At 50.8% G+C, this 25,882-nt stretch overlaps 1 protein-coding gene across 1 annotated transcript in view; it reads right to left on the bottom strand.

Annotated features, from left to right (window-relative positions):
• Positions 1-24,592, bottom strand: part of Ryr1 (ryanodine receptor 1) — a 124,587-nt gene extending 99,995 nt beyond the window's left edge. Inside the window, 20 exon segments of the mRNA XM_035449535.1 lie at positions 287-503; positions 1,210-1,402; positions 2,077-2,318; positions 2,509-2,642; positions 3,474-3,592; positions 3,673-3,768; positions 3,849-3,984; positions 8,911-9,106; positions 9,296-9,417; positions 10,252-10,416; positions 10,575-10,731; positions 11,195-11,269; positions 11,731-11,824; positions 15,337-15,430; positions 15,648-15,760; positions 16,032-16,110; positions 16,197-16,271; positions 17,408-17,512; positions 19,034-19,153; positions 24,545-24,592. Of these exon segments, the coding sequence (XP_035305426.1) occupies positions 287-503; positions 1,210-1,402; positions 2,077-2,318; positions 2,509-2,642; positions 3,474-3,592; positions 3,673-3,768; positions 3,849-3,984; positions 8,911-9,106; positions 9,296-9,417; positions 10,252-10,416; positions 10,575-10,731; positions 11,195-11,269; positions 11,731-11,824; positions 15,337-15,430; positions 15,648-15,760; positions 16,032-16,110; positions 16,197-16,271; positions 17,408-17,512; positions 19,034-19,153; positions 24,545-24,592 (2,580 nt within the window).
• Positions 24,593-25,882: the final 1,290 nt, after the last annotated feature.

Below are 25,882 nucleotides of genomic sequence, written 5' to 3'. Positions count from 1 at the left end.
AAACCCTTTCCTTGCCAAGTTTCTTTTAGTCAGTGTTTTATCACAGCAATAGAAGAACCCTAAGTTAACATAGAGACAAATAATTCTGTTTGTTTGTTTGTTTTCAAGACAAGGTTTCTCTGTGGCTTTGGAGGCTGTCCTAGAACTTGCTCTGGAGACCAGGCTGGCCTCGAACTCACAGAGATCTACCTGCCTCTGCTTCCCAAGTGCTGGGATTAAAGGTGCATGCCATAAATAATTCTTTAAACAAATCTTTAGAAGAATGCCCTTGTAGAGCAGGCCGTACCTGGATGGTGTCCACAGGACAGGGCACAAAGTCCAAGTGTGAGAGGCAGCGACTGGGGCCCACCAGGTGGGGCCCCCGAGGCCCTTCCCGGCGGTACTCCTTGATGGGTTGGAGATGGAGTCGCTCCCGAGGGAGCACAGCTTCATGGCATGGAGCATAGCCGGGTGGGGGCAGGAACTTGAATTCACCATGGCGGCCACCGAGGAGGAATCGCACTCTGGGAGAAAGAAGAATACCAATTGTGGGAGACGAAGGAGAGAGCTTGCAGTTAGTGGAGAATACGGAAGCAACACTGGGGTCAGTGGAATGTTCTCGGGGATGAGAGGACCCTGAGCAGTCTTGGGTTTCCCTAGGATCACAGAAGTCATTTAGGGGTCACTTAAATTCCACTATAATTACAAAATTAACAGGATTTCCATTGAATGGGAATTCAGGGAGTTGGTGGTGCTTGGAAAGTTCTGGGCCCGTGAACTGGGTATGGGGTGATGGGGGAGTCACTGGACAAGTCTGAGCTTATTAGATCACTGATGGCACTCTGAGGCCACTGGGCTGTCAAACAGGACCTTAGATCACTTTAAAGTCACTGGAAGAGTCTGAGGTCACTGGGAGGTTACTGGAAGAGACTTGGATCATTGAGACATCTCTGTGAGAGGCTGAAGTCGTTATGACATCATTGTGAAATTCTAGGGTTACTGGAAGGTTCCTGGAAGGGCACAGGAATCCGAGATCACTGCGGTCGAAGTCTCGGTCACGCTGAGGTCATGGAGACCTTCATGTAAGGAGGGGTTCTGGCCCCTCCAATCAGTCATGAAGCCCAGGCTACTCTGTCCCTGCCTTTTAGGAGGACAAATTTTGACTGGAGAAGCCAAGTCGAGTCAGTTCCCAGACGTGGGACAGACAGTGGGGCAGGAATGGGTCCTCACTTGATGCCAGCTGAGAAGCTCACGACCGGGAAGAAGAGCCCATCCAGGTTAAAGGATTCGAAGACACCCTGCACCGGGCAGCCATTAATACGGAAGGAGATGGAAGGCACGCTGAGGTCCAGGCAGCAGCTGACCACATCCTCCGGGGCCAGGAGGTGCTGTCCTGGAGAAGTCACCGGGCGTGCCACATGCCCTACAAAAAGCCGCCAGAAAAGGGTCAAGGGTCATAGGTTCCACAAAAGCAGTTTTACTGGGACAAGGGGTCCTGTGGGGACCCAATATTAGAATCTGTAAGAGCAAAGGCTCCCATGGATAGCCCTAAAATTAAGAGCCGACATCAGGGTTCCTGGGAGATACACAATAAGATGTTAGTCTTCCTAGAGTTTGAATTCTGGAAAATTTGAGGTCATAAATCAAAGGTCAGAGGTCAAAACAATCAGGGCAGTCTTCTGGAATCACCCCTGTAGGGTCAGAATTTTGAGGCTAAGAGAAACAGGTGACGGCCAGAATTCCGAAAGTTCTAGGGTTAAGGTGAAATGAGAAGTTGGAAGTCAAAAGTTTGCCTCTTCTAGGAGTCAGGATTCTTTTATTATTACTATTATTATTATTATTATTATTATTATTACTATTATAATTATTATTATTATTATTGGTCTTTTGAGACAGGGTTTCTCTGTGTAGCCCTGGTTGTCCTGAAACTCGTTCTGTAGACCAGGCTGGCCTCGAACTCACAGAGAGCCACCTGCCTTTGCCTTCTGAGTGCTGGGAAGAAAGGCATGTGCTTAAATCCCAAAGAGTGCTGTCAGAATCTTGGAAACTCTGGGGCCAATGATCAGGGGTGAGAATCTCCTGGGAGGGTATAGATACCTGTCCAGAGATGCAGTCCATCAAAGCCGTAAGAATAGAGGTCATCGCCAACCCCATTGCCGCCCCAGCCCTCGCCGCCTCCAGGGTAGGGGCTGTAGCCCTCACTGAGGGCCCAGCCCACCCGCAGGTGAGTGGCCTGAGCTGTCAGAAACGGAGCCACTTCATCCACCATCACTTCAAAGTACCACTTGCCATACTGTGTGGAGCCCTCTGCCCGGCCCACAAAGATGTTGGGGCGGATGCTGCGGAGAGACAGGACAGGAGAGGAGAGCCAGATGGAGGGGAAGGAAAGAGAGAGACTGATATCAAGGGATAAAGAGAGGGACTGCGGTGGTGGTTCAGAGGTTAAGAACACTGGCTTCTCTTGCAGAGAGGACCTGAGGTCAGGATTGAGGTTAGAGCTGAGGTTAGAGCTGAGGTTAAGAGCCCCACCTGGTGACATAGTTGATGAGGTTTGTCTGCAGGAGAAGTTCTCGGCCCGGGAGCAAGTTCTCAGTAATGAGATCTTGGTTAGAGCGCACAGCCACACCATTGCACACACACAGTGAGCACAGCACATCCAGGACCTGGAAGTCAAGTTCAGAGGTCAAGAAAAGTAAGGCTAGCCAGTGTGGTGGCGCACGCCTTTAATCCCAACACTCGGGAGGCAGAGGCAGGCGGATCTCCGTGAGTTCGAGGCCAGCCTGGTCTACACAGTGAGTTCCAGGACATCCAGGGCTATAGAGTGAGTGAGACCCTGTCTTAAAAATGAAAATTAGAAAGGGAAGTGAGGACACCCGAGTGGGGAGGCTATGGGAGAACTGCAGAGGAAAGCCAGAAAGCAAGGATAGAGTATCCAGATAGAACACCGACATCCTGCTTGGGAGGATGGGGTGAGAAAGGTCAGGAGGTCAAGGAGGAAGGTCAGAGGTCAAAGAGGAAGGTGAGGCAAGAGGCCAGGGGTGGTCCTCATGGGTTGGGATAGAGCATCATTAAGTATAAAAAATTAGGGACTCGGGTAGTGAAGGAAGAGGTCAAAGGGCAGAGTGTATGATCAACTGGAGTCTCTGGGGTCAAGGTAAGATTTGGGATTAACAGGGGTTCTAAATCTTGGCCTTCATGGGCCAAAATGGGGGGATGTAACTGTATGAACTGGTTTGGAATTGTACAGTGGGCACTGATAGGGCCTGTAGCAAACTGTAAAAACCTATCTATCTGCCACCCACTGATGGCTGCAAAATGTCCATTTCAGAGATCCAACTAAGTGTATCCGTGGCCCAGAATCCACTGCAGAGCCATGGATTTGAGGCCCTCAGTGGGATGGGAGTGCATTGCAATTAAGTTCAGTGAAAGGTCAGATAACAGGGAGGACCACAGGGAGAGGTCAGGGTTCCAGGAGTCAGGGATGGAGGCCCAACCTTGTGATTCCTCCCATGCTTGTCCAGGAGGGAGATGATAGACTTGATGTGGTTCTCCTGGATGATGTTCAGAACCTCAGGACTCTCGATCAGGACACAGTACAGAACTTCCAGGATGCCTGCCGGGTGCCCACAGTAGAGGTGAGGGGGGTGGCCTTTCCTCCCCACCCTTCCCATCCCCCCTCCTGGGTTCTCCTACCAGAGGAGGCCTCCAGACGATCCAGCTTGCTGACCAGCCAGTCCAAGTTTGTGGAGAAGAGGGCACAGTTGGTGCGATTGCCACGGATCAGAGAGGCTGCAGGGGGCACGGGGGTGGGATCTATTAGGACAGGGTATCTGGGTGCTCCCGGGGAAGTCAGCTCTGAGTGTCCTTACCTAGGAGTTCATACAGCAGGTTCACAATCTCTTTCCAAGACTCAGCTGCCTCCTCCCCTGCAAATTCGGCAAAGTGGGCGGCGGTGGTGTAGACATTGAGGCGGTCAATGCAATTCAGGACCAGGGAGAGCATCCCCTGGGGTGAAGAGATGCAGGGGTTACAGTCCCAGGCCCACACTTCTTTCCTGGATTTACTAAGTCATATGCCCGCAATAGGCAAAGATTGTGTTCCCCAGAGGTAACCCAGCTCCCTTAACTCCCTTTCACCATTCAGTCTCATTACCGTCCTCTCCTTGAGTCACCAATGCCTCTATTAACAGTAAGACTGAATTAGTGCCTTGTCGTCTATGGTTTTCTCCCCATTTTACTTGGTTTCAGACACCCTACTCCTGGTTGCAATTTGGACCAACTCACTTTACCAACTACTATAAGAGATTTTTTTCACTCTTTGCCCTCTGACATTTTTTTAAATATTATTTTTCGAGACAGGGTTTCTCTGTGTAGCTCTGTAGACCAGGCTGATCTGCCTGCCCCTGCTTCCCTAGTGCTGGAATAAAAGGCATGTGCTGCCATAACCCTGCTCCCCTCTGACATTTTAATGTTTACTTTTTCTTCTTTTACGGTGATTTGTTTTTATTTTTATTTTGGAGACAGGGTCTCACTATGTAGCCCTGGCTGGCCTGAAACTCACTGTATAGACCGAGCTGGCCTCAAATTCATGCGGATCCACCTGCCTCTGCCTCCAGAATTCTGATGCTAAAGGTGTGCGCTAACATGACCAGCTATTCTGAATTTTATAAAAGTGTATCCTGCACAAGTGGTTTGCCTGCATGTGTGTGTGTTCCATGTCTATGCTGGAGAAGCCGGAAGAGGAAATTGGATCCCCTAGAATTGAGGTTACACATGGTTGTCATCTGCTGTGGGTACTGGGAACTGAACCCAAGTCCTGTGAAAGAGCAGCAAGCGCCACCATTTCTCCACTCCAGCCCCTATTCTGAGTATTTTATTTGTGTGTGTGTGTGTGTGTGTGTGTGTGTGTGTGGTGTGTGTATGTGTGTGACTGTGTGTGTATGTGTGTGTATGTGTGTGACTGTGTGTGTATGTGTGAGTGTGTGTGTATGTGTGTGACTGTGTGTGTGTATGTGTGTGTATGTGTGAGTGTGTGTATATATATGTGTGTATGTGTGTGTGATTGTGTGTGTATATGTGTGAGTGTGTGTCTGTATGTGTGAGTGTGTGTGTATGTGTGTGACTGTGTGTGTGTGTGTATGTGTGTCTGTGTGTGACTGTGTGTGTATGTGTATGTGTGTATGTGTGTCTGTGTGTGTTTATGTGTTTATGTGTGTCTCTCTGTGTGTGTGTGTATGTGTGCATGTGTGTGTATGTGTGTGTGACTGTGTGTGTGTATGTGTATGTGTGTCTCTGTGTGTGCATGTGTGTGTGTTCATGTGTGTGTCTGTGTGTCTGTGTGTGCATGTGTGTGTGTGACTGTGTGTGTGTGTGTGTTCATGTGTGTGTATGTGTGTCTGTGTGTGCATGTGTGAGTGTGTGTGTGTGTGACTGTGTGTGTGACTATGTGTGTGTGCGCGCGCGCGCGTGTGTGTGTGTGTGTGTGTTCATGTGTGTATATGTGTGTGTGTGTGCATGTGTGAGTGTGTGTGTGTGTGACTGTGTGTGTGACTATGTGTGTGTGTGCGCGCGTGTGTGTGTGTGTGTGTGTGTGTGTGTTCATGTGTGTGTATGTGTGTCTCTGTGTGTGTGTGTGTGTGTGTCTGTGTGTGTGTGTGTGTGTGTGTGTGTGTGTGTGTGTAGGTAAGCATGCGCATGTATGCACCAATGTGTGTATGGAGACCAAAGACAACTTGTACCTCCTTTGAGACAGGGTTTCTCATTGGCCTGGAGCTCACCCATTAGGCTACACTGGCCATCAAGCCTTGGGGATCCTCCTGTCTCTGCCTCCCCCGTGCTGGGAACACAAGTGCCTACCACCACGCCTGGAATTTTTACTGTTGGATTCTGAGAATCTACCTCAGTTTCTCATACACTTTGACTGAGCTCTCTCTCCAGCCCTTTCATTGTGAAATCTAACACACACAGAGTGTACAATTAATTCTCACTATTCACAGTAACATTCCGTAAAATCTCATGAACAATCAATTATCAACTATCGAATCATTACTCATAGCAAAAATACAGGGGATTCCTGGGAATGTCTGGATAAATATAGATTCGTTTGTTTATTTGAAAGAGGGCCTCATCCTATAGTCCAGGCTGACCTGGAATTGGTGGCAATCCTCAGAGTCAACTTCCCAAGTGCTGGCAACACAAGTGTGAGCCTCCACACCTGACTCACCATAAATTTTTTGAAACAGGATCTTGTTGTGTAAGCCAGGCTGGACTGAGATGGCTCAGCAGCTAAGAGCACTGACTGATCTTTCAAAGGACCCAGGTCCAATTCCCAGCACCCACATGGCAGCTCACATGTATCTGTAACTTCAGTTCCAGAGCTTCTGACAGCCTCACAGACACACATGCAGGCAAAACATCAATATACATGAAATACATTACAATTTTGTTTTAATTTTTAAAAGATGGAGTCATGAGCCCAGCAGTGGTGGCGCACTACACAGCCTGGGTTGTGTTTCGAAAAACCAACTCCCCCACCCCCACTGCCAAAAAAAGATGGAATCATAGCTGGAGATGTAGCCCAAGTTTAGCACAAATGAAGCCCTGGGGTTGGTCCCCAGCACCACATAAAGTAAACATGGCGACACACACTTGTAACTCCAGCAACTAGGAGGTGGAAGCAAAGGAACAGGGCATCCTTGGCTACTGCAAGTTCATGGCTATCCAAGGGCAAGAGGGAGAGAGTCTATTTGGTACGTGACCCAGGCTAGCCCCAAATCCTGGGCTCAAATGGCCTTCTTACTTCACCTTCCCATATAGCTGGGACTGTGGGTGTGAGCTACTGTGCTCCACTTCTGAACATTTCAGCGAGTTAGTGCATAATCTTGCTTTATGGGTGTTTCTATATAAAGAAACATTCATAATATAGCGTCTTATTGAGGAATAGCAAATTCACAGCAAATAACATTATATCGATGCCTGAATAAAACGTATCTTTCCTGTACTTAAGAATTACAGATAGAGGGACTGGAGAGATGGCTCAGAGGTTAAGAGCACTGGCTGCTCTTCCAGAGGTCCTGAGTTCAATTCCCAGCAACCACATGGTGGCTCACAACCTTCTGTAATGAGATCTGGTGCCCTCCTCTGGTATGCAGGCATACATGCAGGCAGAACACTGTATACATAATAAATAAGTAAATAAATCTTTTAAAAAGAGGAATTACAGATAGAGCCAGGTAATGGTGTCTCACACCTTTAATCCTAACACTTGGGAGTCAGAGGTGCAGATTTACACAGAGAAACCCTATATTAAGGGGGGGAAAGAATTCTGGATGGTACCTGGAAATCATTTTGTTTGCATTTTGAGACTCTGTGTGTGTGTGTGTGTGTGTGTGTGTGTGTGTGTGTGTGTGTGTGTGTGTTGTATTTGTTTGTGTGCAGGTGTGCATTCTTGTTCCTGTGGAGACTGGAAGTCAACTTCTGGAGCCTTTGGTTTTGGTTTTTACAGACCAAGTTTCTCTGTGTAGCCATAGCTATCCTGGAACTCACTCTGTAAAACAGGCTATTGTCAAACTCAGAGATCCATCTGCCTCTGCCTCCCAAGTGCTGGGATTAAAGATGTGTGCCACCAACGCCTGACAACTTTTAGGGTCTCTTATGATGACTTTCCATCTTGGTTTTCTGTTCTAAGGACAGGGTCTCATTATGTAGCCCTGACTGGCCTGGAACTTGTTATGTAGCCCAGGCTGGCCTTGAATTTAGAGATCCTCCTGCTTCTGCCTTCCAAGTATTGGGATTAAGGGTGTTCACCATCACACTCAGCCATCCTGTGGTTTTATTTTTTTAATTACTTTATTACTTTTAAGCTATGTATGTGTGAGGGTGTGTGCATGTAAGAGCAGGTGCCTGTGGAGGCCAGAGGCATCGGATCCCTCTGGAGCTGGGGTTCAGTTGTTTTAGAGCCACTGGATATGGGTGCTGGAAACTGAACTTGGGCCCTGATAGAGCAGTACCTGTCCTTAAACACGGAGCCATCATTCCAGCCCCCACCTTATTTTTGTGAGACAGGGTCTCTCACTGAACCCCCCCATCTGTATTGGGATCTAGAGTCCCTGTATACACTGCACTAAGCCCACCCTGGCAGTAGTTTTGTTATTGTTACCGTGATCCTTCAGAATAGACACAGTCCCCACCACTGACAAGGCAGCAGAGCCCTGACCTCAGTCCAGCCTCTTGTGCTACCCCTCTCCCCTTCTCCCCCTCTGGCAGAGCTGAGCACCCCACACACCCCCATCCCTTCCCTCCTTGTTCTAAGAGATGACTAGTACCTCACCGCAATAATCTCCCAGATATATCAAGATCAGCCTACGCCCCACTCCGGTATGCTGTCTCACCCAGAAGCTCTGGATCCTACAGACCCAGAAGCAGGAAGCCCCATCTTGTGGAGCCCCTGATTTATTTATTTATCTATTTGTTTATTTATTTATTTATTTTGGTTTTTCGAGACAGGGTTTCTCTGTAGCTTTGGAGCCTATCCTGGCACGCACTCTGTAGACCAGGCTGGTCTCGAACTCACAGAGATCCTCCAGTCTCCGCCTCCCGAGTGCTGGGATTAAAGGCGTGCAATGCCACCCCAACGCCTGGCTGGAGGCCCTGCTTTGACTCCAGGCCAGATAATCTTGTTTTCGCCCTCACTTTCACACGGCTCCGCCCCCTGCCCCCCTTATTCCCGCCCTCCCTCAAGGCCCCGCCCGTCGACACCGCCCGCCCCCTCCTTGAGGCCCCGCCCATCACTTTCCCAAAGGCCCCGCCCTCCCTTGAGCTCCTCCCTAGCTCGACCCCGCCCCTCCCTCAGCCCAAGTCCCCGGGCTCCTAGGCCAGGCCCCGCCCCTGCCCCCCCCGGCCCCGCCCTCCGCCCTCCGCCCTCCGGCTTCACCTCCTCCTGGAAGAGGCTCTGTCGGTTGCGCAGGCTGCGGAGCTTCGTCTGCTTCTCCTCATGCTGCAGCTCCTCGGAGGGCGGCTCGAAGTAGCCGATGAGGTCCTGCAGGCTCAGGATGACACCCTCGATGGGCAGTGCTGACCCAGCCGGTGGCCCCGAGCCCCGCGGCTTCCCACTGAAGCTGTCGAGGCCCCTGTGGGGAGCGCAGGGCTCAGGCAGGGTTGGAAGCCCCACCCCCCACCCCACCCCCTCCTGCCCTGGACTCCCGCCCACAGGCTTCGGAAGCAGTCAGGATTGGAGATGGCCAGTCGGGATGACGGTCTGGGATGGGAGGTCAAAGGTCATGCGTGCCGGGAGCCCAGCAGAGGGTGGGCAGGCTTACTTGATGAACTGGTTGTACAAGCCCGCTGTGCTATAGATCATTCGGGCAGCCTGGGACTCCTCCTGCTGGCATCGGGTCAGGGACAATGCATCGTCCATGTGGCCCTCCTGGTGCAGCATGGCCTAGATGCACGCACACACACACAGCGGGGTCAGGAAGGGTCGCCGCCTGATCTGTAGGGTGCTGGGAATGGAACCGGGGGCCTCACGGATGCTAGGCAAGCCTTGTGGCAAATGAGCTCCAGCCCTTTTGAAACAGGCTTTCACTGTGTAGTCCAGGCTGACGTCAAATTCACAGTCCGCCCCCCCGCAGCCTCAGGGCCTTGGGGTCGGGCGCAGCATAGGTGAGCCACAGGCCCGAGGCCACATGCTGCACGAAGCAGAGCGACTCTCCATACTTGATCTCAGGGGGGCCCGTGCCCTCCACATCTCTCTTGCGGGCTAGGGTAACTGGTGTGAACCACCAGGCCCTGCCAATACTTTATGAAGACGATTTTCAGCCGGTTATTACTTGGAAGGTTTCTGTGGGGAGGCCGCTCCCTCCTCCCACCATGTGGGTTCTAGGGCTCAAACTCAAGGCCTCAGGCTTGGCAGCAAATGCCTTCTAATCACTGAGCCATCTTACCAGCCCAGTATCTGTTTTCTCTCTGTGGGTATGGCTCTCTGCTTTTCAATTTCTGTGTGTCTTTATCTCTGCTTCCTCTCTCTCTCTCTCTCTCTCTACACACACACACACACACACACACACACACACACACACACCTCTTTTATTTCCCTGTCTAACTCAGTTTCATTCCGCAGCTCCCAAAAACTAGGTAATGAACATCGGAAGCTCATCCCTGCCCCTGCTCTCCTCTCTCTCTCTCTCTCTCTCTCTCTCTCTCTCTCTCTCTCTCTCTCTCTCTCTCACACACACACACACACACACACACACACACACCCTTTCCAGGAGCCCACCTTCTTCTTGAGCACGCCAAGCCTCAGGGCCTTGGGGTCGGGCGCAGCATAGGTGAGCCACAGGCCTGAGGCCACATGCTGCACGAAGCAGAGCGACTCTCCATACTTGATCTCAGGGGGGCCCATGCCCTCCACATCTCTCTTGGGGGCCACATCGAGCTTCTCCTGCAGGCACAAGGGACAGACATCAGCCTCCTCTGCCCGGTGTTGTGGAGGGAGCCCCAAGCAAGAACCCACAGCCAGGAGGCTGCAGTGAGGAAGAGCACCTCACCCCCCTACACACACACACACACACACACACACACACACACACACACACCAACCTTGGAGATGCGGAAGCAAAAGGAAGTAGCTTTGGTGTGGGCCTTGCTGGCGTCAACCACCACAAGGCCTTGGTCCTCGGTGAGCGCAAGGTACCGCCCAGTGGTCACATGCCTGATTCGTAGTGGCTGGCCCCATCGGAGGTGGCTTCCACTCCAGCTGTGGAAGGTGACAATGGGGAGAATCAGGGGACCCCTTCTTAGTAGCCATGAACATCATAGTCTTGGCTTGACATTCCTCAATCATCTCTCTTCTAGGGATCCCCAGATCTTTCCTGGGGCCCCTAGATCTTTCTTAGAACTCTCCCCTCCCTGCTCAGTAGCTCCAGTCCTCTTGCAGGTCCTTGAACCTTCCTCAGAGTCCCTCAGCTGCCTCCAGGGCCCTGTCTTGGCAAGCTTTCTATGCTCAGACTTTCACCCAGGACCCCAATCTCTTCGCCAGGAATCTCCCCCATCCCCCAAGGGCTTTTCCTCTAGGGTTCCAGGATCCCCGAGGACCTAAACCTCTCTCAGGCTCTCTAGGTTGCCCCCCAAACCTTCCAGGATCTTCCTCAGATCTCCTTCAAGACCCTTTCTCCCATCCCAGGCCCCAACAGGAGTCCCCAACCTCTGCCCCACGGCACCTGATTCTCAGCGGCTCTAGCCTCCAAAGGGAACGGGCATGAGTGCACACAGGCCCTCCCTCGTAGTAGACAAGTCTAGGGAATTCAGGAGAGAACAAGCTCAGGAATGCAGATGCGAGTCCACAACAACCCTGTGGCTAACAGGCCATCTGGGGAAGGTCTGGTCCCCTGCCTGCGGGACTGTTTGAAGTGATAGAGGTTTGGGGAGAGAGCCCAGTGGAAAGAATTTAGGTGGCGGGAATATTAACATCTTGGCCTCCCCACTTTCCTTATTGTGCCCTCAAATGTCATAAGGTGAAACCAAGCTCTGCCCCATCCTGTCACTGTGATGTACTGTGCCACCAATGACCTAAAGTAATAGGGCCAAGCAACCATAGACTGCAACCATGAGCCAAAAGAAACTTGCACTTATGAAGGTGATGTCCTCAGATATTTTGTCAAAGTGACAGAAAGCTTAAAAGCACAGAGTGCCCAGCCAATCTTTTCTTCCCACCCACACCCCTGGACCCCAAGATCTCCTTGTCCAAAGCCCAGACCTGCGTTGGTCATCACTGTCCGAAGGGGAAATGGTCAGACATTCATCCATGTGTCCATGAAAGAGGCGGAGAACATGGCCTCCGGTCACAAAGCCTGAGGAAGGGCAAGGAAAGGCGGTTGTTGTGAGGTAGGAGTCCCAGAAAGAGCTGGAAGTCTGTGTGGGCTCTAGGGGTCCTCTATCTCCCCTGCGGAAGGCTAAAGGCTGGATTGAGGAACAGTTGACAGTCTGTGATTTACACTATATTTAAGGACTAAAAGGTGGGAATGTGGGATTGGGATCTGAGGTCAGAGACCAACCCATAAGGTTCTGGAGATGCCGGGGTAAGGTAGGCAGGACTTAGAGTTGTGACATTCAGGGTCTGTATTTGGGCTTTTGAGACTGGGGTCAGATTGTGTGGTCAGGGAGGCCTAGTGCTCTCTGCTCTTGGGCTCTGCGTTCTGAGGCTTGAGGTTAGGGTCTGGAGGTGTGATGCTCAGGTCTGAGGCCTGAGGTTAGTCAGGGTTTGGAGGTGCAATGTTCGGCTCAGAGGCCTGAGGTTAGGGTCTGGAGGTGTGATGTTCAGCTCTGAGGCCTGAGGTTAGTCAGGGTCTGGAGGTGTGACGTCTGGCTCTGAGGCTAGAGTTGGCAGTAAGGACCTCAATTCTGAGTGTTGGTTTGGGGGATCTTAGGCTGACATATGAGGTCCAGGTTGTGGGTTATGATCTTGAGTTTGAGACCCTGAGCTCTGGAGTGCAAATTTGGTAAGACCTGACCTTGGTAGTAAAATAACGGAGGTGCTGGTGACTCCACAGTTAAGAGCACTTGCTGCCATCACAGAGACCCAAGTCCCGTTCCTAGCAGAAACCCTGAGTCCTGTTCCTAGTACCCACATAACAGCTCAGAACTGTATCTGTGTAAACTCTGTTCCAGGGGACCCAACACGCTCCTCTAGCCTTCAAAGGCACTAGGCACATATATGGTGCACAGACACAAATGTACACAAAACACCCATATACACAAAATAAAAAGAAATAAATCTTTTTTTAAAGATTTATTTATTATGTACACAGTGTTCTGCGAGCATGTATGCCTGCACGCCAGAAGAGGGCGCCAGACCTCTTTACACCATGTGTTTGCCGGGAATTGAACTCAGGACCTACGGAAAGCAGTCAGTACTCTTAACCTCTGAGCCATCTCTCCAGCCCATTAAAGATTTATTTATTGGCCGGGTGTTGGTGGCACACGCCTTTAATCCCTGCACTTGGGAGGCAGAGACAGGCGGATCTCTGTGAGTTCGAGGCCAGCCTGGTCTCCAGTGCACTCGCCAGGATAGGCTCCAAAGCTACACAAAGAAACCCTGTCTCAAAAAATAAAATAAAATAAAAAGATTTATTTATTTGCATGTATTAATGCTCTATCTACACTTATGCCTTTATGCCAAAAGGGGACATCAGATACCACCTAGAGATGGTTGTGAAACACCATGTGGTTGCTGGGAACTCAGGTCCTTTGAAAGAGCAGTCCGTACTCTTACCCGCTAAGCCATCTCTCCAGCCCCATAAATCTTTTTTTTAAAGGAGTTTTTTAAAAGTTGGTGGGTCTGGGTTTCAGGGCTTGGGTATCAGTGGTTTAAGTCTCAGCTTGGTTCCCTGGTTCAGGACCCTGAAATTGGAGTCAGAACTTAGGGCCATGCCTTGCACTTGTTTTGTGTTGTTTGTTTGTTTTTTGAGACAGGGTTTCTCTGTGTAGCCTTGGATGTCCTGGAACTAGCTCTTATAGACCAGGATGGCCTCGAACTCACAGAGATCCACCTGCCTCTGCCTCCCAAGTGCAGGGATTAAAGGTGTGCGCCACCACCGCCCAGCTACTCTCAGATTTACTATATGATCTGAGACTGAAATTGCCAGGCTTTTGTTTTTGTTTTTCTTTGGTTTGTTTTCAGGAGAGTTCGAATGCGTGGTTTTGTGTGGATTTCCCCCTATGTTTACTTGGGCTTTCTGTGTACAAGGTGTACGTGTGTGTGTGTGTGTGTGTGTGTGTGTGTGTGTGTGTGTGTGTGTGTTTATGTGTGCAGGTGCTCATGCACACATGTGCACATGCATTTGGAGGCCAGAGGTCAGCACTGGGTGTCCTTCTCAGTCCTCTCTGCTTTATTTTGGGGGAGCAGGGTTCTTAAAGAACCCAGAGATCACTGACCAGCTCAACTGGCTGTCCAGGAAGCCCCAAGGATCCTCGGATCTTGCCCTCCCAACACTGGGATTACATAAAGGATGTGACACCGACCTGACTTTTTAACATGTGTGACAGGATGGAACTTACGTCCTACTTTACCAGCTGAGCCTCTCCCAGCCCTGGGATTGTGCTGTTTGTTAGTTTGTTTATGTGTATTGGTGTTTTACCACATGGGTGTCTTGTACCACTTGTGGGCCTGGTGCCCACAGAGGTCAGAAGAGGCTGTTAGATTCCACGGACCTGGAGTTATAGATGGTTGTGAGCCCCGACATGGGAGCTGGGGATCAGATCTGGGTCATCTGGGAAAAACAGCCAGTGCTCTTAACTGGGGAACCATCACCGAGCCCTGTTTTATGTTTGTTTGTGAGTGCTGGGAGCTTGAGTTTGGATTTGGGGGAGTGAAATTAAGATCTGGGAGTCGCCAGGCGTTGGTGGTGCACGCCTTTAATCCCAGCACTCGGGAGGCAGAGGCAGGTGGATCTCTGTCAGTTTGAGACCAGCCTGGTCTACAAGAGCTAGTTCCAGGACAGCCTCCAAAGCCACAGAGAAACCCTGTCTCGAAAAAACAAAAAAACAAACAAACAAACAAAAAAAAAAGATCTGGGAGTCTAGAGCCAGGAAGGTGGTAATGGCACCACACACCAACCCTGGTAATGGCACCAGACATCAACCCTGGCAACCTGAGCTCAGTCTTCAAGACCTACATAACAATAGAACAGAGTCCCGGTAAGTTATTCTCTGACCTTCACACGTGTGGGCATGCCCCCCACCCCACAAACACACACACACACTTCTGTTAAAAGTTTTTGAGAGTCCGAGACTGGTAGCATAAGGTCTGAGGTCTGAGCAGGGTTTCTGGTTTGGGATCTGAGGTTTAGATTCCAGGGCTTTGGTCTGTGCTTATATCCAAGAACTGAAGTCAAGGATTAAGCTCCCAGGCTGACTGATGCTCTAACCCAGTGGTTCTCAACCTCTGGGTCGTGAACCCTGGGGGTCAAATGACCCTTTCACAGGGGCCACATATCAGATATTTACAGTGTGGTTCATAACATCAAAATTACAGTTATGAAGTAGTAACGGAAATAATTTTATGGTTGGGGGGGTCCCTACACCCAAGAAACTGTATTAAAGGATTGAAGTAATGGGATGGTTGAGAACCATGGCTGTAAGCTGTAAGTTCGGAGTGTCAGAGTCTGACCTTGAGGACTGAGCTTGGTATGGAAGCTCTGGGACCTGAGTTTGGGAGTGGTAGCGAATCTGGTTTTGGGGTCAGTAAGAAATGTGCCGTGAGAGCCATAACTGGGAGATCGGAAGTGTGAGATCCCAAGATTCAGTTTGGGCGTGTCTGAGGAAGCACCACCGAGGATCCGTTTTGATGGCCTGGGGTCCTTACCTTCTTCACAGCCAGAGCAGATGGGGTTCATGTTCCACAGAGTCTGCATGAAGGAGGCGTCAACCTGGAGCTCCCCGCTTGCCGTCGACAGGTGCTGGGGGCAACCACGGTGTGGTGGTCGAAGACAATGGAGTTACCAAGAGTTGAGAACCAATGGGTAATATCAAAGCCAGACACCAGGAAACATACAGAATCAAGACAGAACACTGCGGGCCAGAGACCCACTGGGCAAGCCAACGATGAGAGATGGGGCACATCCCAGGTACCCCTGCAGGAGGAGGAGCCATCGAGGAGACGACGGGATCACTCACCAGGTATCGCTCAGAGGAGACACTGACAAGGATGAGGTCATCCCCAACGCGAACCTTCTCTCCTTCAGACCTCTGCTTGGAGGCAGGGTGCATTGTCCACCAACAGGCCTCTCCTATGGGGGGGGGTGGGGGTGACTGTCAGGATAATGAATTCCCACAATGCTCTTCCCCAGGGTACTCACAGCCGCCGAGCCTTGAAGACCCTGGAGTTTCCCACAATGCTCTTCTCCACCTGGCCTTCCTGTCTAGAAGGCGGCCATTCCTTTCCAGGACCCTATCCCTGGCTCGAGTGCAGCGGCCTCATGCACACCTATAGCGTTCTGCAGACTTTCAATTCCCTGATTTGGGGGCACCCATCATGCTCCCTGCCCCCAGCCCCTGCACCTGTTGCGTCTTCCTGAAGCCCCACGTCAAAGGCCAACTTGTCGGTAATGGATCGGGAGGTGGTGAGGCAGCTCAGGTACTAGGGTGAGCGAGAGTGACGTCAGGTCAGCCTCCCGGCAGGCCTGGGCCCCCTCCTTCACCCACATCCATGGTTACTGCACTCACCATGCGGCTGTGTGCGTGCCGCAGCAAGATGGCGTGGCCATACAGGAGGGTCCTGTGTCCCCCACCCTGGGATGACTACAGGGGAAGAAATGGCACAGAGTAAGCACAGACCCCCTGGTTTCCAGCAGCCCCCAAATATATGGCTTTTCCACCGGTGGATATATGAATCCCATGAAATGCTATGCCCAGGCAGGAAACCTCAGCTCAAATCCCCAACATATGGTCTGCACCCATTTCCCCATCTGTAGAAGCAGGGGCTGTCTCTGAGAAGCCTATACATGGAGTGTTTTACATTCCCCAAGGCCCAGAAGCTTGTGATCCTAGCACTGGGAAAGCAGAGTCAAGAAGATTGGGTGCTCAAGGCCAATCTCAGCTACTTAGAAAGCTTGAGGCCAGCCTGCAATACATGAAGTTCTATAAAACAAAACAACAAAAACTACAAAACCCACTCAGCCATCCTGCCTCTTTCCTCTTATAAACCAGCTCCCGATGTCACCCCAGGAGTATGAATTCATCTTCCCGGTGACAAAGGACACTCAAGAGAGCCCCAGTATCCCATCTACTCCAGCCTGTCATAAAAGAGCTGAACTGTAATGTGTTTGCACCAGGACAGTCCTAGCTGCTCTTTGTCACATGACTCCCAACCACTGTGGTAAAGTGACTACTAGTGCTGCCACACACTCCCATGCACGAGGAGACTTGGCCCTTTGGAGGAGGGAGGTGCATCCAATTCCTTGATGGCATCATGACTCCACATGGCTCCCCCATGCCCATGCTCTGCGGGAGCCATGTCATGGGGATACATGGTCCCATGGCAGACGCACACTTGGGATGGAGGAAGGTGAGGGAAGAGGTCCCATGCAGTGAGGGGCAGGATGGGGAGAAAGGAACGGGCCAGGGAACAGGGGCTCAGAAGCCCCTTGCTCCCTCCTTCCTTCCTGCCTGGCTTGTTCTGGGCTCCACAGCCCCTGACATCTGGGGTGGGGAAAATCCTCCAGCCCCTGTGTTCAGGATGTGGGCCTGAGCAGCAGGCCTGGGGTCCGGAGTGATAGGAAAAGACATGACACCCAAGGCCAGACCTACCCACTTATCCAAATTGAGGGCCTGTGGGGGGCAGGGCAGAGAGAGGAAGAAGAATGCTCGGTGAATGACCCCGCCCAGGCCCCTCCCCATTCTTGCCCCTGCTCCCCATCCTTGGAGAGGAGCCTTACCTCTACACCAGCCTCCACAGTATTGGCCAGCATCTCCTGCAGGGCTCGAACTGACAGAGACTGCTCCAGGATGAAGCAGCAGATGGCCAGATCAGGGGGCACATTCTGAGGTGGGGTGAGCAAACGTCACTGGGGCCGTGAGCCTTTACACACCATTCCCCGCTGGGCCTCGTCGTCTCTTCATCTGAATAGTCACACTTCCACACACCCAGACCCCGTCCTCACCCACAAGGGGCCCCAACAGCCCCAGAAACACCTTTCCTTTCAGCCTCCTCCTTCAAATCCCTCCAGTTCCCCCAGCTCCACAGAAGCTTCCGGATTGCCTACCTCACTCAAAAGTTCTATGCCCCCGGTCTCAAAGGACGCCCTCTGACTGTGGCTCATCACACTGAGCCTGCTCCCACGGCAGGCAGGAAGCTCCTGATGCATCTTTCCTGCAGACCCCCCAGATGCATCTTCTGCCTTCATCCCCGGCTTTCCAGTCACACCACAGGAGACACAGACACCCTGTCCCCTCAGATTCTAAAACTCCCTGCCCCTCAGATGTCTGTTGACCTGCGCCTCCTCCTCTCAGTCCCCAGGCACTCTCCTTGCAGGTCCCTTCCTCTCTCACACCCTGAGCACACCTCACCCTTGCTAAAAATTGTCCCGGATGCCTGGGCCCTCTGGTCCTAACCCAAAGCCACTTGCTTGCCTTTCAGATTCTAACTTCCCTCTATGCCTAAAGCCCTCTCTCAGACCCTTGCTATCCAATGCCACACGCGCGTCCCATCTCTGGCTCCTGTCCTCTGCTGTTGGGTTCCCCTCTCCTCTAAACTGAATGGTCTCCTCCTCCTTGGAATCCTGCCCTCAAAGGAATCCCCACATCCACTTTCCTTTGGGACCTCATCACCCACCTAAGACTCCGCCCCCACCCTAGGCTCCGCCTCCTTTCCCTCTTCAGACCCCTCTCCACCTGCCTCAGCTCCTGTCCCGCATTAGGCTTCACCCCTACCTCAGACCCCGCCTTTCTCTCCACAGCCCGCCTGGTCCATGAGATCTCTCCCCCCCTCCGACATCGCCTTTTATTCTTCAGGCCAGGCTCCACAACCTCAGATCTTGCCCCGCCTTAGAGCCCCGCCCCATCTCAGGCTCCGCCCCTCCAGACTTCAGCTCACACATCCGCCGTCTCAGGCTCTCTGTACTAGTCTCAGATTCCTCCAGACCCATCTCAGTCCACGCCCCTTTTCCATCTTAGCCCCTCCCACTCCCCTTTCCCGCTCCAAAGCCTTTTTTTTTAAAAATCATTTATTTAACTTTATTTTATGTGCATTGGTGTGAAGGTATCAGATCCCCTGGAACTGGAGGTAAAGGCAGTTGTGAGCTGCCATGTGGGTGCTGGGCATTGAACCCAGGTCCTCTGGAAGAGCATTCGGTGCTCTTAACCACTGAGCCATCTCTCAGCCCCCCAGAACCTTCTTAAGGACTCATTCCCAGGACCCACACGGCAGCTAACAACTGTCTGTAACTCCAAGATCTGACACCGTCATACCGACATACATGCAGACAAAACACCGATGCAAATAAAATAAAAATAAATAAAATATCAAAACCCTGCCCCTCCTCCCGCGCCCGGTGCACACAGACCTGCGCGTTGCTGGTGGGTTCCAGGAAGCAGAGGCGGTTGCCGAAACCCTCCGCGGCCAGACAGAGTTTGAGCTGCTCCTTGAGCACCGTGGCGCTGCACTGCAGGACCACTTCGTCATCCTGGGAGAACAGAGGGACACCAGAGGCTCACAGGTGGGAACCAGAAGGGACGGACCAGAGAGGACACTGTGTGCCGTGTAGAACAGATACACTCCACACCAGCCAGGCTCCATTTGGTTCTCTATTTGGCTGGCTGGTTGTTCTGTCATTCATTCGTTTTTCTTTTGAGACAGAGTCTCCCTAAGTTGCCCAGGCTACCCTTGAATTCCCAAGATCATGAGATACCCCTGCTTCCTCAGCCCCTTGAGTAGCTGGAATTATGGGTGTGTGGCCCCACGCCTGGGTTCACAGCGGGTGAGAGAATTTTGTATTAAAATAAAAAATCTAGCTCCTGGATCAGAGGTTAAGAGTACCGAATACTCTTCCAGAGGTCCTGAGTTCAATTCCCAGCAACCACATGGTGGCTCACAAGCATCCATAGTGAGATCTCGTGCCCTCTTCTGGTGTGGAGATAGACATGGAGCCAGAATATTGTATACATAATAAATAAATAAAATCTTAAAAAAAAAATCCAGCTCCTCTAGAGGCGTCCTAACGAGGGGTCTGCAAAGTGACACAATGGAACATGGAAAATATCAACTTTCTTACAAATTAAATGTCATGGGGTTGTTTCACTTACTTACTTACTTACTTATATATTTATTTATTTATTGGGTTTAGTTTTTGTTTTGTTTTTGCAACAAAGTCTCATGTAGCCGTGCAGGCTGGCCTCCAATTTGCCTTGTAGCCAAGGACCACATTGAGTTCCTGACACTTGTTCCTGCACTTCTCAAAAGCTGGAATTTCAGGGGTGTACCACTATGCCCAGCAAATCCTGTGGCAGAGGAAACTAGTTCAGGAAAGTTACAAATGAACCTGGAGGGACGGCTCCAGGGTTAAGAGCACTGGCTGCTCTTCCAGAAGACCCAGGTTCAATTCCCAGCACCTGCATTATCTGATACCCTCTCTCGCTTCTGAAGGCACCGCACGCAGACACAGACACGCATGCAGGCATAACACCCGTACACAGAAACTAAAGGTAAGAAAACGTTTTTAAAGAAGGTTACACATCCTACCGGAAACCACATGACCTCCAAACTCCCGAGCTTGTCAGACAAACGTGTTCTAATCTTGAGTGTCAATCCACATACGCAGTCTTCAATCCATTTGACAGCCCAGGAGGACACAGAAGCATGGCCTAATGATAACTGCTCTACCCTGGTAGCTCAACATCCTGGTACATGCTGGGCATCTCTGTATCCATAGCAATTATATAGCTTGAACATTATTTAGCAAGGGTTGTCTTATGCTTACGTCTTCTATTCATTTAACAGACACTTATTGAGTGTCTATGACCTGCCAGACACTGTTTCCGGCTCTGAATACACAGACTCAAATAACGTAGAGAACCCCTGCCCCCAAGGAGCTGATATCCTCACGTGTAAACCATCCATATACAGGTGAGTAAATACGTAAGTTTATTGTTAGTGGCAGATGTTCTGGGGAACAAAGCCAGGCTGATGTCACAGAGTGGCATTGAGGTAGGGAAGCCATCGGCAAGGGGGTGAAGTGACACAAAACCTCTCCAAGAAGACGATGACCTTTGACCTTAGGCCTTGTCCACATAAAAAGAAGCAGGACAGGTCATCTGTAGGGGATGTCCCAGAGAGGCTGCCTGTGCAAAGGCCCGTGGCCACTGGGTGCAGGGGGTGTCAAGGAGTGACCTGTGAAATGGGACAGGGCGGGGAGTGGGGGGGGACCAGCAGGAGTAAGGGATGCTATGAGGCCAGAGAGAAACTTGTATGGGCCCTAAGAATTCTTATTGGATTTTTTTTTTCCCTCTCCACATCCCTGGATGAGAAAACTGAGCTTGGAGAAAAAAAAAAAAAAAAAAAAAAAAAAAAAAAAAAAAAAAAAAAAAACTAAAATCGCTTTCCCAAGCAGAGAAAGCAAGCAAATGGTGTGAGAGTGAAGTGAGCAGGAGCCTGGCTTTAGACACGGCTTCCAAACAGGGTTGAAAGGATGCACACCCGTAGTCCCATCTACTCCAGAAGCTGAGACAGAGGATCACTTAAGTCCAGGAGTTCAAGCCCAGCCTAGACAATATAGGGAAGGAAGGAAGGAGAGCCATAGATGGACAGATGGATGATAGATTCATAGATGATAGGTGGGTGATTGATAGATAGATACATGACCAAATAAGTGGATAATTGGACAGAGAAGAACAGAATACAATAAAAGATGCAAATTTCCAAAGCCAGGCATGATGGTACAATGCCTATTAATTATCCCAAATATTTTAGGAGGATATGGAATTCAAGGTCAAAGAGCAGCCTGGGCTATATGAGACCCTGTCTCAACAAAACAAACAAACAGACAGAAAGCAGCTTTCTGGCACCCCAGCACCCCACCACCACCACCAGACTCAGTGGTTCTGGGATCTGTAGACAATCTGCACCTTTGAGCACACCACTCCCTCTTGAGGTTCTGACTTAAGCAGTTTCTGAGAAATCCCAGTGTTGGCAGAGCTAGAGGTCACTGTATTCAAAACAAGGAAAATGATTTGGAGGGTGATGGCCGGCACCCTTAATAATTACAAATTAATAAAACAAAAAAAATAGAACAAGAAAATAACATGCCCAGTCTGATATCAAGGTGATTGACATGTTATGGAAGTTGTTATTAAAAATAGGTGTGTCATGTCTTTAATCCCAGCACCCAGGAGGCAGAAGCCCTGGGCACTGTGAGTTCAAGGCCAGCCAGGTTTAGAGTGCAAATTCCAGGACAGCCAGGGCTACACAGTGAAACTCCATCTCAAACCACTTCCCCCAAAACAAGTGTGTGTGTGTGTGTGTGTGTGTGTGTGTGTGTGTGTGTGTGTGACCGTGTCTTTAATCCCAGTATTGGGGAAGCAGAGGCAGGAAGATCTCAGTGAAACTGAGGCCACGATGGCCCACATAGGGAGTTCTAGGATAGCCAGGGCTATACAAAGTGAGTGTGGATGTTTGCTGAGGTTGTGTGTAGTAGCAAAATATTGAAGACGTGTCTACCTCAGAGTGTACCAGGCAAGTGAAGGTACAAGCAAACTAAAATATAGTTATACAACGGGATACCAATAAGCTCCCCACAAAAGAATTCAGGCTAGATACATGCTACACGTCAAAAATATCCTAAGCGGTAAAAGAGAATGAACACCTGTTGTATATGACACTCTAGTGGTGTCTAGCGGAATCCGTATGATGACCGGTGGACAGGGTGTTTGCTGCAACTGGCAGGAGGGATTTTCTGGGGCCGAGGAGGAAGTGACCTTTGCCTTGATAATCAAGGTGGTTACTTAGTTTGCATAATATGTCAAAACCCACGGAAGCCAGACACCGTGGCACTTGGGAGGTAGGGACAGGAGGGTCAGGAGTTCAGTATCATCCTTGGCTATGTATCAGTTTTAAAGCCAGCTTTCGATACATGAAACATCACCCCCCAAAGCACTGAGGCTTGTTAACTGTTTTGAATCTGTAAAATTTGCTGCTTGTCAATTATGCCATCATATGCCATCTTGAACTTACTATGTTGCCCAGGCTGGTCTTGAACTTTCAGTTCTGCTGTCTCAGCTTGCTGAACGCTGGAATCATAGGTATATACCACCACCTCCTGCTTTAAAGTCGGAATTTTCTTTTTGTTTAATAATACCTATGGAGGGCTGGAGAGATGGCTCAGAGGTTAAGAGCACTGACTGCTCTTCCAGAGGTCCTGAGTTCAGTTCCCAGCAACCACATGGTGGCTCACAACCATCTAGAATGAGATCTGGTGCCATCTCTGGTGTGCAGGCATCCATGCAGGCAGAACATTGTATACATAATAAATAAATCTTTTTTAAAAATACCTATGAATATGCAATGCAGATTCTTTCTTACAGGTGGGATATGATTCCTAAAAGACTTTTTTTTTTTTTTTTTGAAGAAGGTACCACTCAACCTCAGTAACGTTGAAGAAAACAGACCCAGCCTGGGTCAGCCTGGCCTGACCCTGTCTACCGCAACAAGCCTGGGCCTAGATTCCTTCTGTTGAAAGCAAGACTTGGCCTCCCAGGGCACTCAGAGACACCACTTCCTGGCCTTGACCTTGGGCAAATTTACCACTTGGGGCTTGGTTTCCCTCAACTCTCCTAGGGAGATAAAGATAGGGCCCTACCTCAGAAGATAGGGCAATGAGAATATAATTAGATGCCTCGGGAGGCTGAGGCCCTGGGCACGGGGCCTGGTGCGGAGTGACTGGTCCGGAGCTGGTAGCCACAGCCATGGGCTTATTAGGCTGTGGAAGGCCAAACCCACGGTGTAGGCGAAAGGGCTGGGGCTGGGGAGAGGCCCTCCTCCAGTGGCCTCATAGCCAGCTGTCCCCATCTTTCATTACCAGTCCCAGCTGTTTGTTCCTCCCTCCCAAGAAACCGGACCCTGCCTGCCAGGGTCCTATTCTGGGCCAGGAATGCTGCGTCAGCATTTCTGGTGGACCCAAGGCCTGAGGCGGATAGCCGACAGTGCGGGGTCAGCAGACCTGGCCCAAAAGAGAGAACATCTCCCATGCTCTTACACCAACCCCCATCTCAGCCCCTGGAAAGGTACGGTAGGAAGGACTAAGAAAGAGGCAGCCCCTCCCCCCTTTGTCCCCTCCCTGTCCCTTGCCCAGAGCCCAGAAAAGAGGGCTATTCTGGGAGAGACACCTGTTGTTCCAAGTTCCATCCCTGCCCCCAGCTGGGGATGAGAGATTCAGGGAGACAGGACCAGAGGGATAATAAAACTCAGAGGGCTGAAGCCAAGGGACAAAAAACAGAGACAGACACAGGACATACCAAGGAGATGGGAGCGACTTCACCCAGACACCCTCAGAGACCATTAGCAGACATAGTTAGTGCTCCTCACCAAAACCAAAGAAGAAAGAACAGTCAAGATCCAAGAGCCCCCCGGAGGAGACCACCAAAGGCTAGGAGTTGAAAAATACAGTGACGTCCAGCCTACCTCAGCCCACTTCCCAAGAATTTAAATAGGTCAGAGCCTGGAGCAAGAAGGGAATAGGGCTAGGGTGGGGGTGGAAGACAGCTAAATTAAGCCCAAGAATTAGAACCACCTTCCTCAAGTGCCTGCTTCCAGGATGGCAGGAGGAGGTACTCCCTCAGTGACCCCAAATCTCTCATGTCAAGAGAGGGCAACTGAGGATCTCCGTCTCCCTACTCGGTCCTCCCAAACCCTTGCTAATTCTCCATGGTCAAAAAGGTGATGAGAAGAGACACAAAGACGAAGCGAGAGTCACCCAAAGCGACCTCGGATTTCAGGGACCACCCGCAAGCAGGACAGAGACAGAGAGACTCTAAGAGGTCAGCGAGACATCCCCACAAAGCCGCCTAAGTCACACAAGACGTACCGTCCGCAAAAACTGGACTTCGTCCTCGCCTTCTCCTCCATCACCCATGACGGCAATGCCCCGTTGTCCCGGGCTAGGGTCTGAGGATGCTGAGGATGGCGAGAGGGGGCTGCTGGGAGGGCGGGGGGGCTGGGGAGGGCTGGGGCCGGAGACCTCCAGGGACGCCAGAAGCACCCGCGAGGTAGATGGAACTGCAGGAAACGAACCGGTGCGGGACCCAGATGCAAGGAGGTCCCCGCCCCGCCCCACCCATTGGGCTAGGATGGGAGGGCCACGCCCCTGTCCAGAACCCCGCCCACAGCGCGAACTGGGTGGAAGGGGTTCGCTCTGGTCGTCTGGGTGTCTAGAAAGTAGCGAGTGGCCACGGTCAGTTCTGTCATTTATGTATTTTAATTATTTCTCTCTCTCCCTTCTTCCCTCCCTCTCTCTCTCTGAGAGTCTCATGTACCTCGGGCTGGTCTTAAACTTCATTTGTAGTCAAGGATGACCTTGAACTTCTAGCCACATCTGATGCACGTAGTGCTGTGGTTCAAACCCTGGGCTATGTGCATGCTAGGTAAGCATTCTGCCATTGCGCTGTATTCCCAGCCTAGGTCCGATTTTAATGGGTAAACTAAGATTTTACCCTTGCTACATAATCACACAATTGTGCCTGGATGCACCACATCTCCGAACTTAAAATAATAAAATAATAATCCCTCACTTAGAGGCAGTCATAGCGGCTCAGGCTTGTCATCCAAGCTCTGAAGAGGTTGAGGCAGCAGGATCTCAAATTTGGAGCTGAGCAGAAACAAAAACAGAGTTCCGGGTGTGTCTTAGGAGAGTGCTTGTCTAGCTTGCACAAAACCCAGGTTCCAGCACGTAAACCGGGTATGACGATGCACTGTAATCCCAGCACTCAGAAAGTTGGGGAAAAGATGATCAGTAGTTCAAAATCAACCTCCAATACAGAGCAAGTTAGAAGCCAGCCTGGGTTGCATGATACCCTGTCTCCAAACGTGAGTGTGTGTGTGTGTGTGTGTGTGTGTGTGTGTGTGTGTGTGTGTGTGTGTGTGTGTGTGTTTCTGTCTGTCTGTCTGTCTGTCTGTCCACCAGGCTGGTCTCAAAATCACAGACATCCTCCAGTCTCTGCCTCCCTAATGCTGAGATTACAGAAATGCGTCACCACCCCCGAGCTAAAAACTGCGTTTTGAAATAGTCCTAGCCCTCGTCTCTTACCCACCTGTTGCATTTCAGGTGTGAGCTAAGATCTTTTTATTGCCACTCACGTCTCACAGCCCTGCTATTATTGGCGTCCTTAACAGCAGAAAATAAAAGCACGTGGTCCCCCGCAGATAC

This window comes from Cricetulus griseus, chromosome 9 (assembly GCF_003668045.3).
Source record: "Cricetulus griseus strain 17A/GY chromosome 9, alternate assembly CriGri-PICRH-1.0, whole genome shotgun sequence".
In the NCBI taxonomy this organism is placed as follows: Eukaryota; Metazoa; Chordata; class Mammalia; order Rodentia; family Cricetidae; genus Cricetulus; species Cricetulus griseus.
The sequence above is the reverse complement of the archived record's forward strand: the minus strand, read 5'-3'. Positions and strand labels throughout refer to the sequence as shown.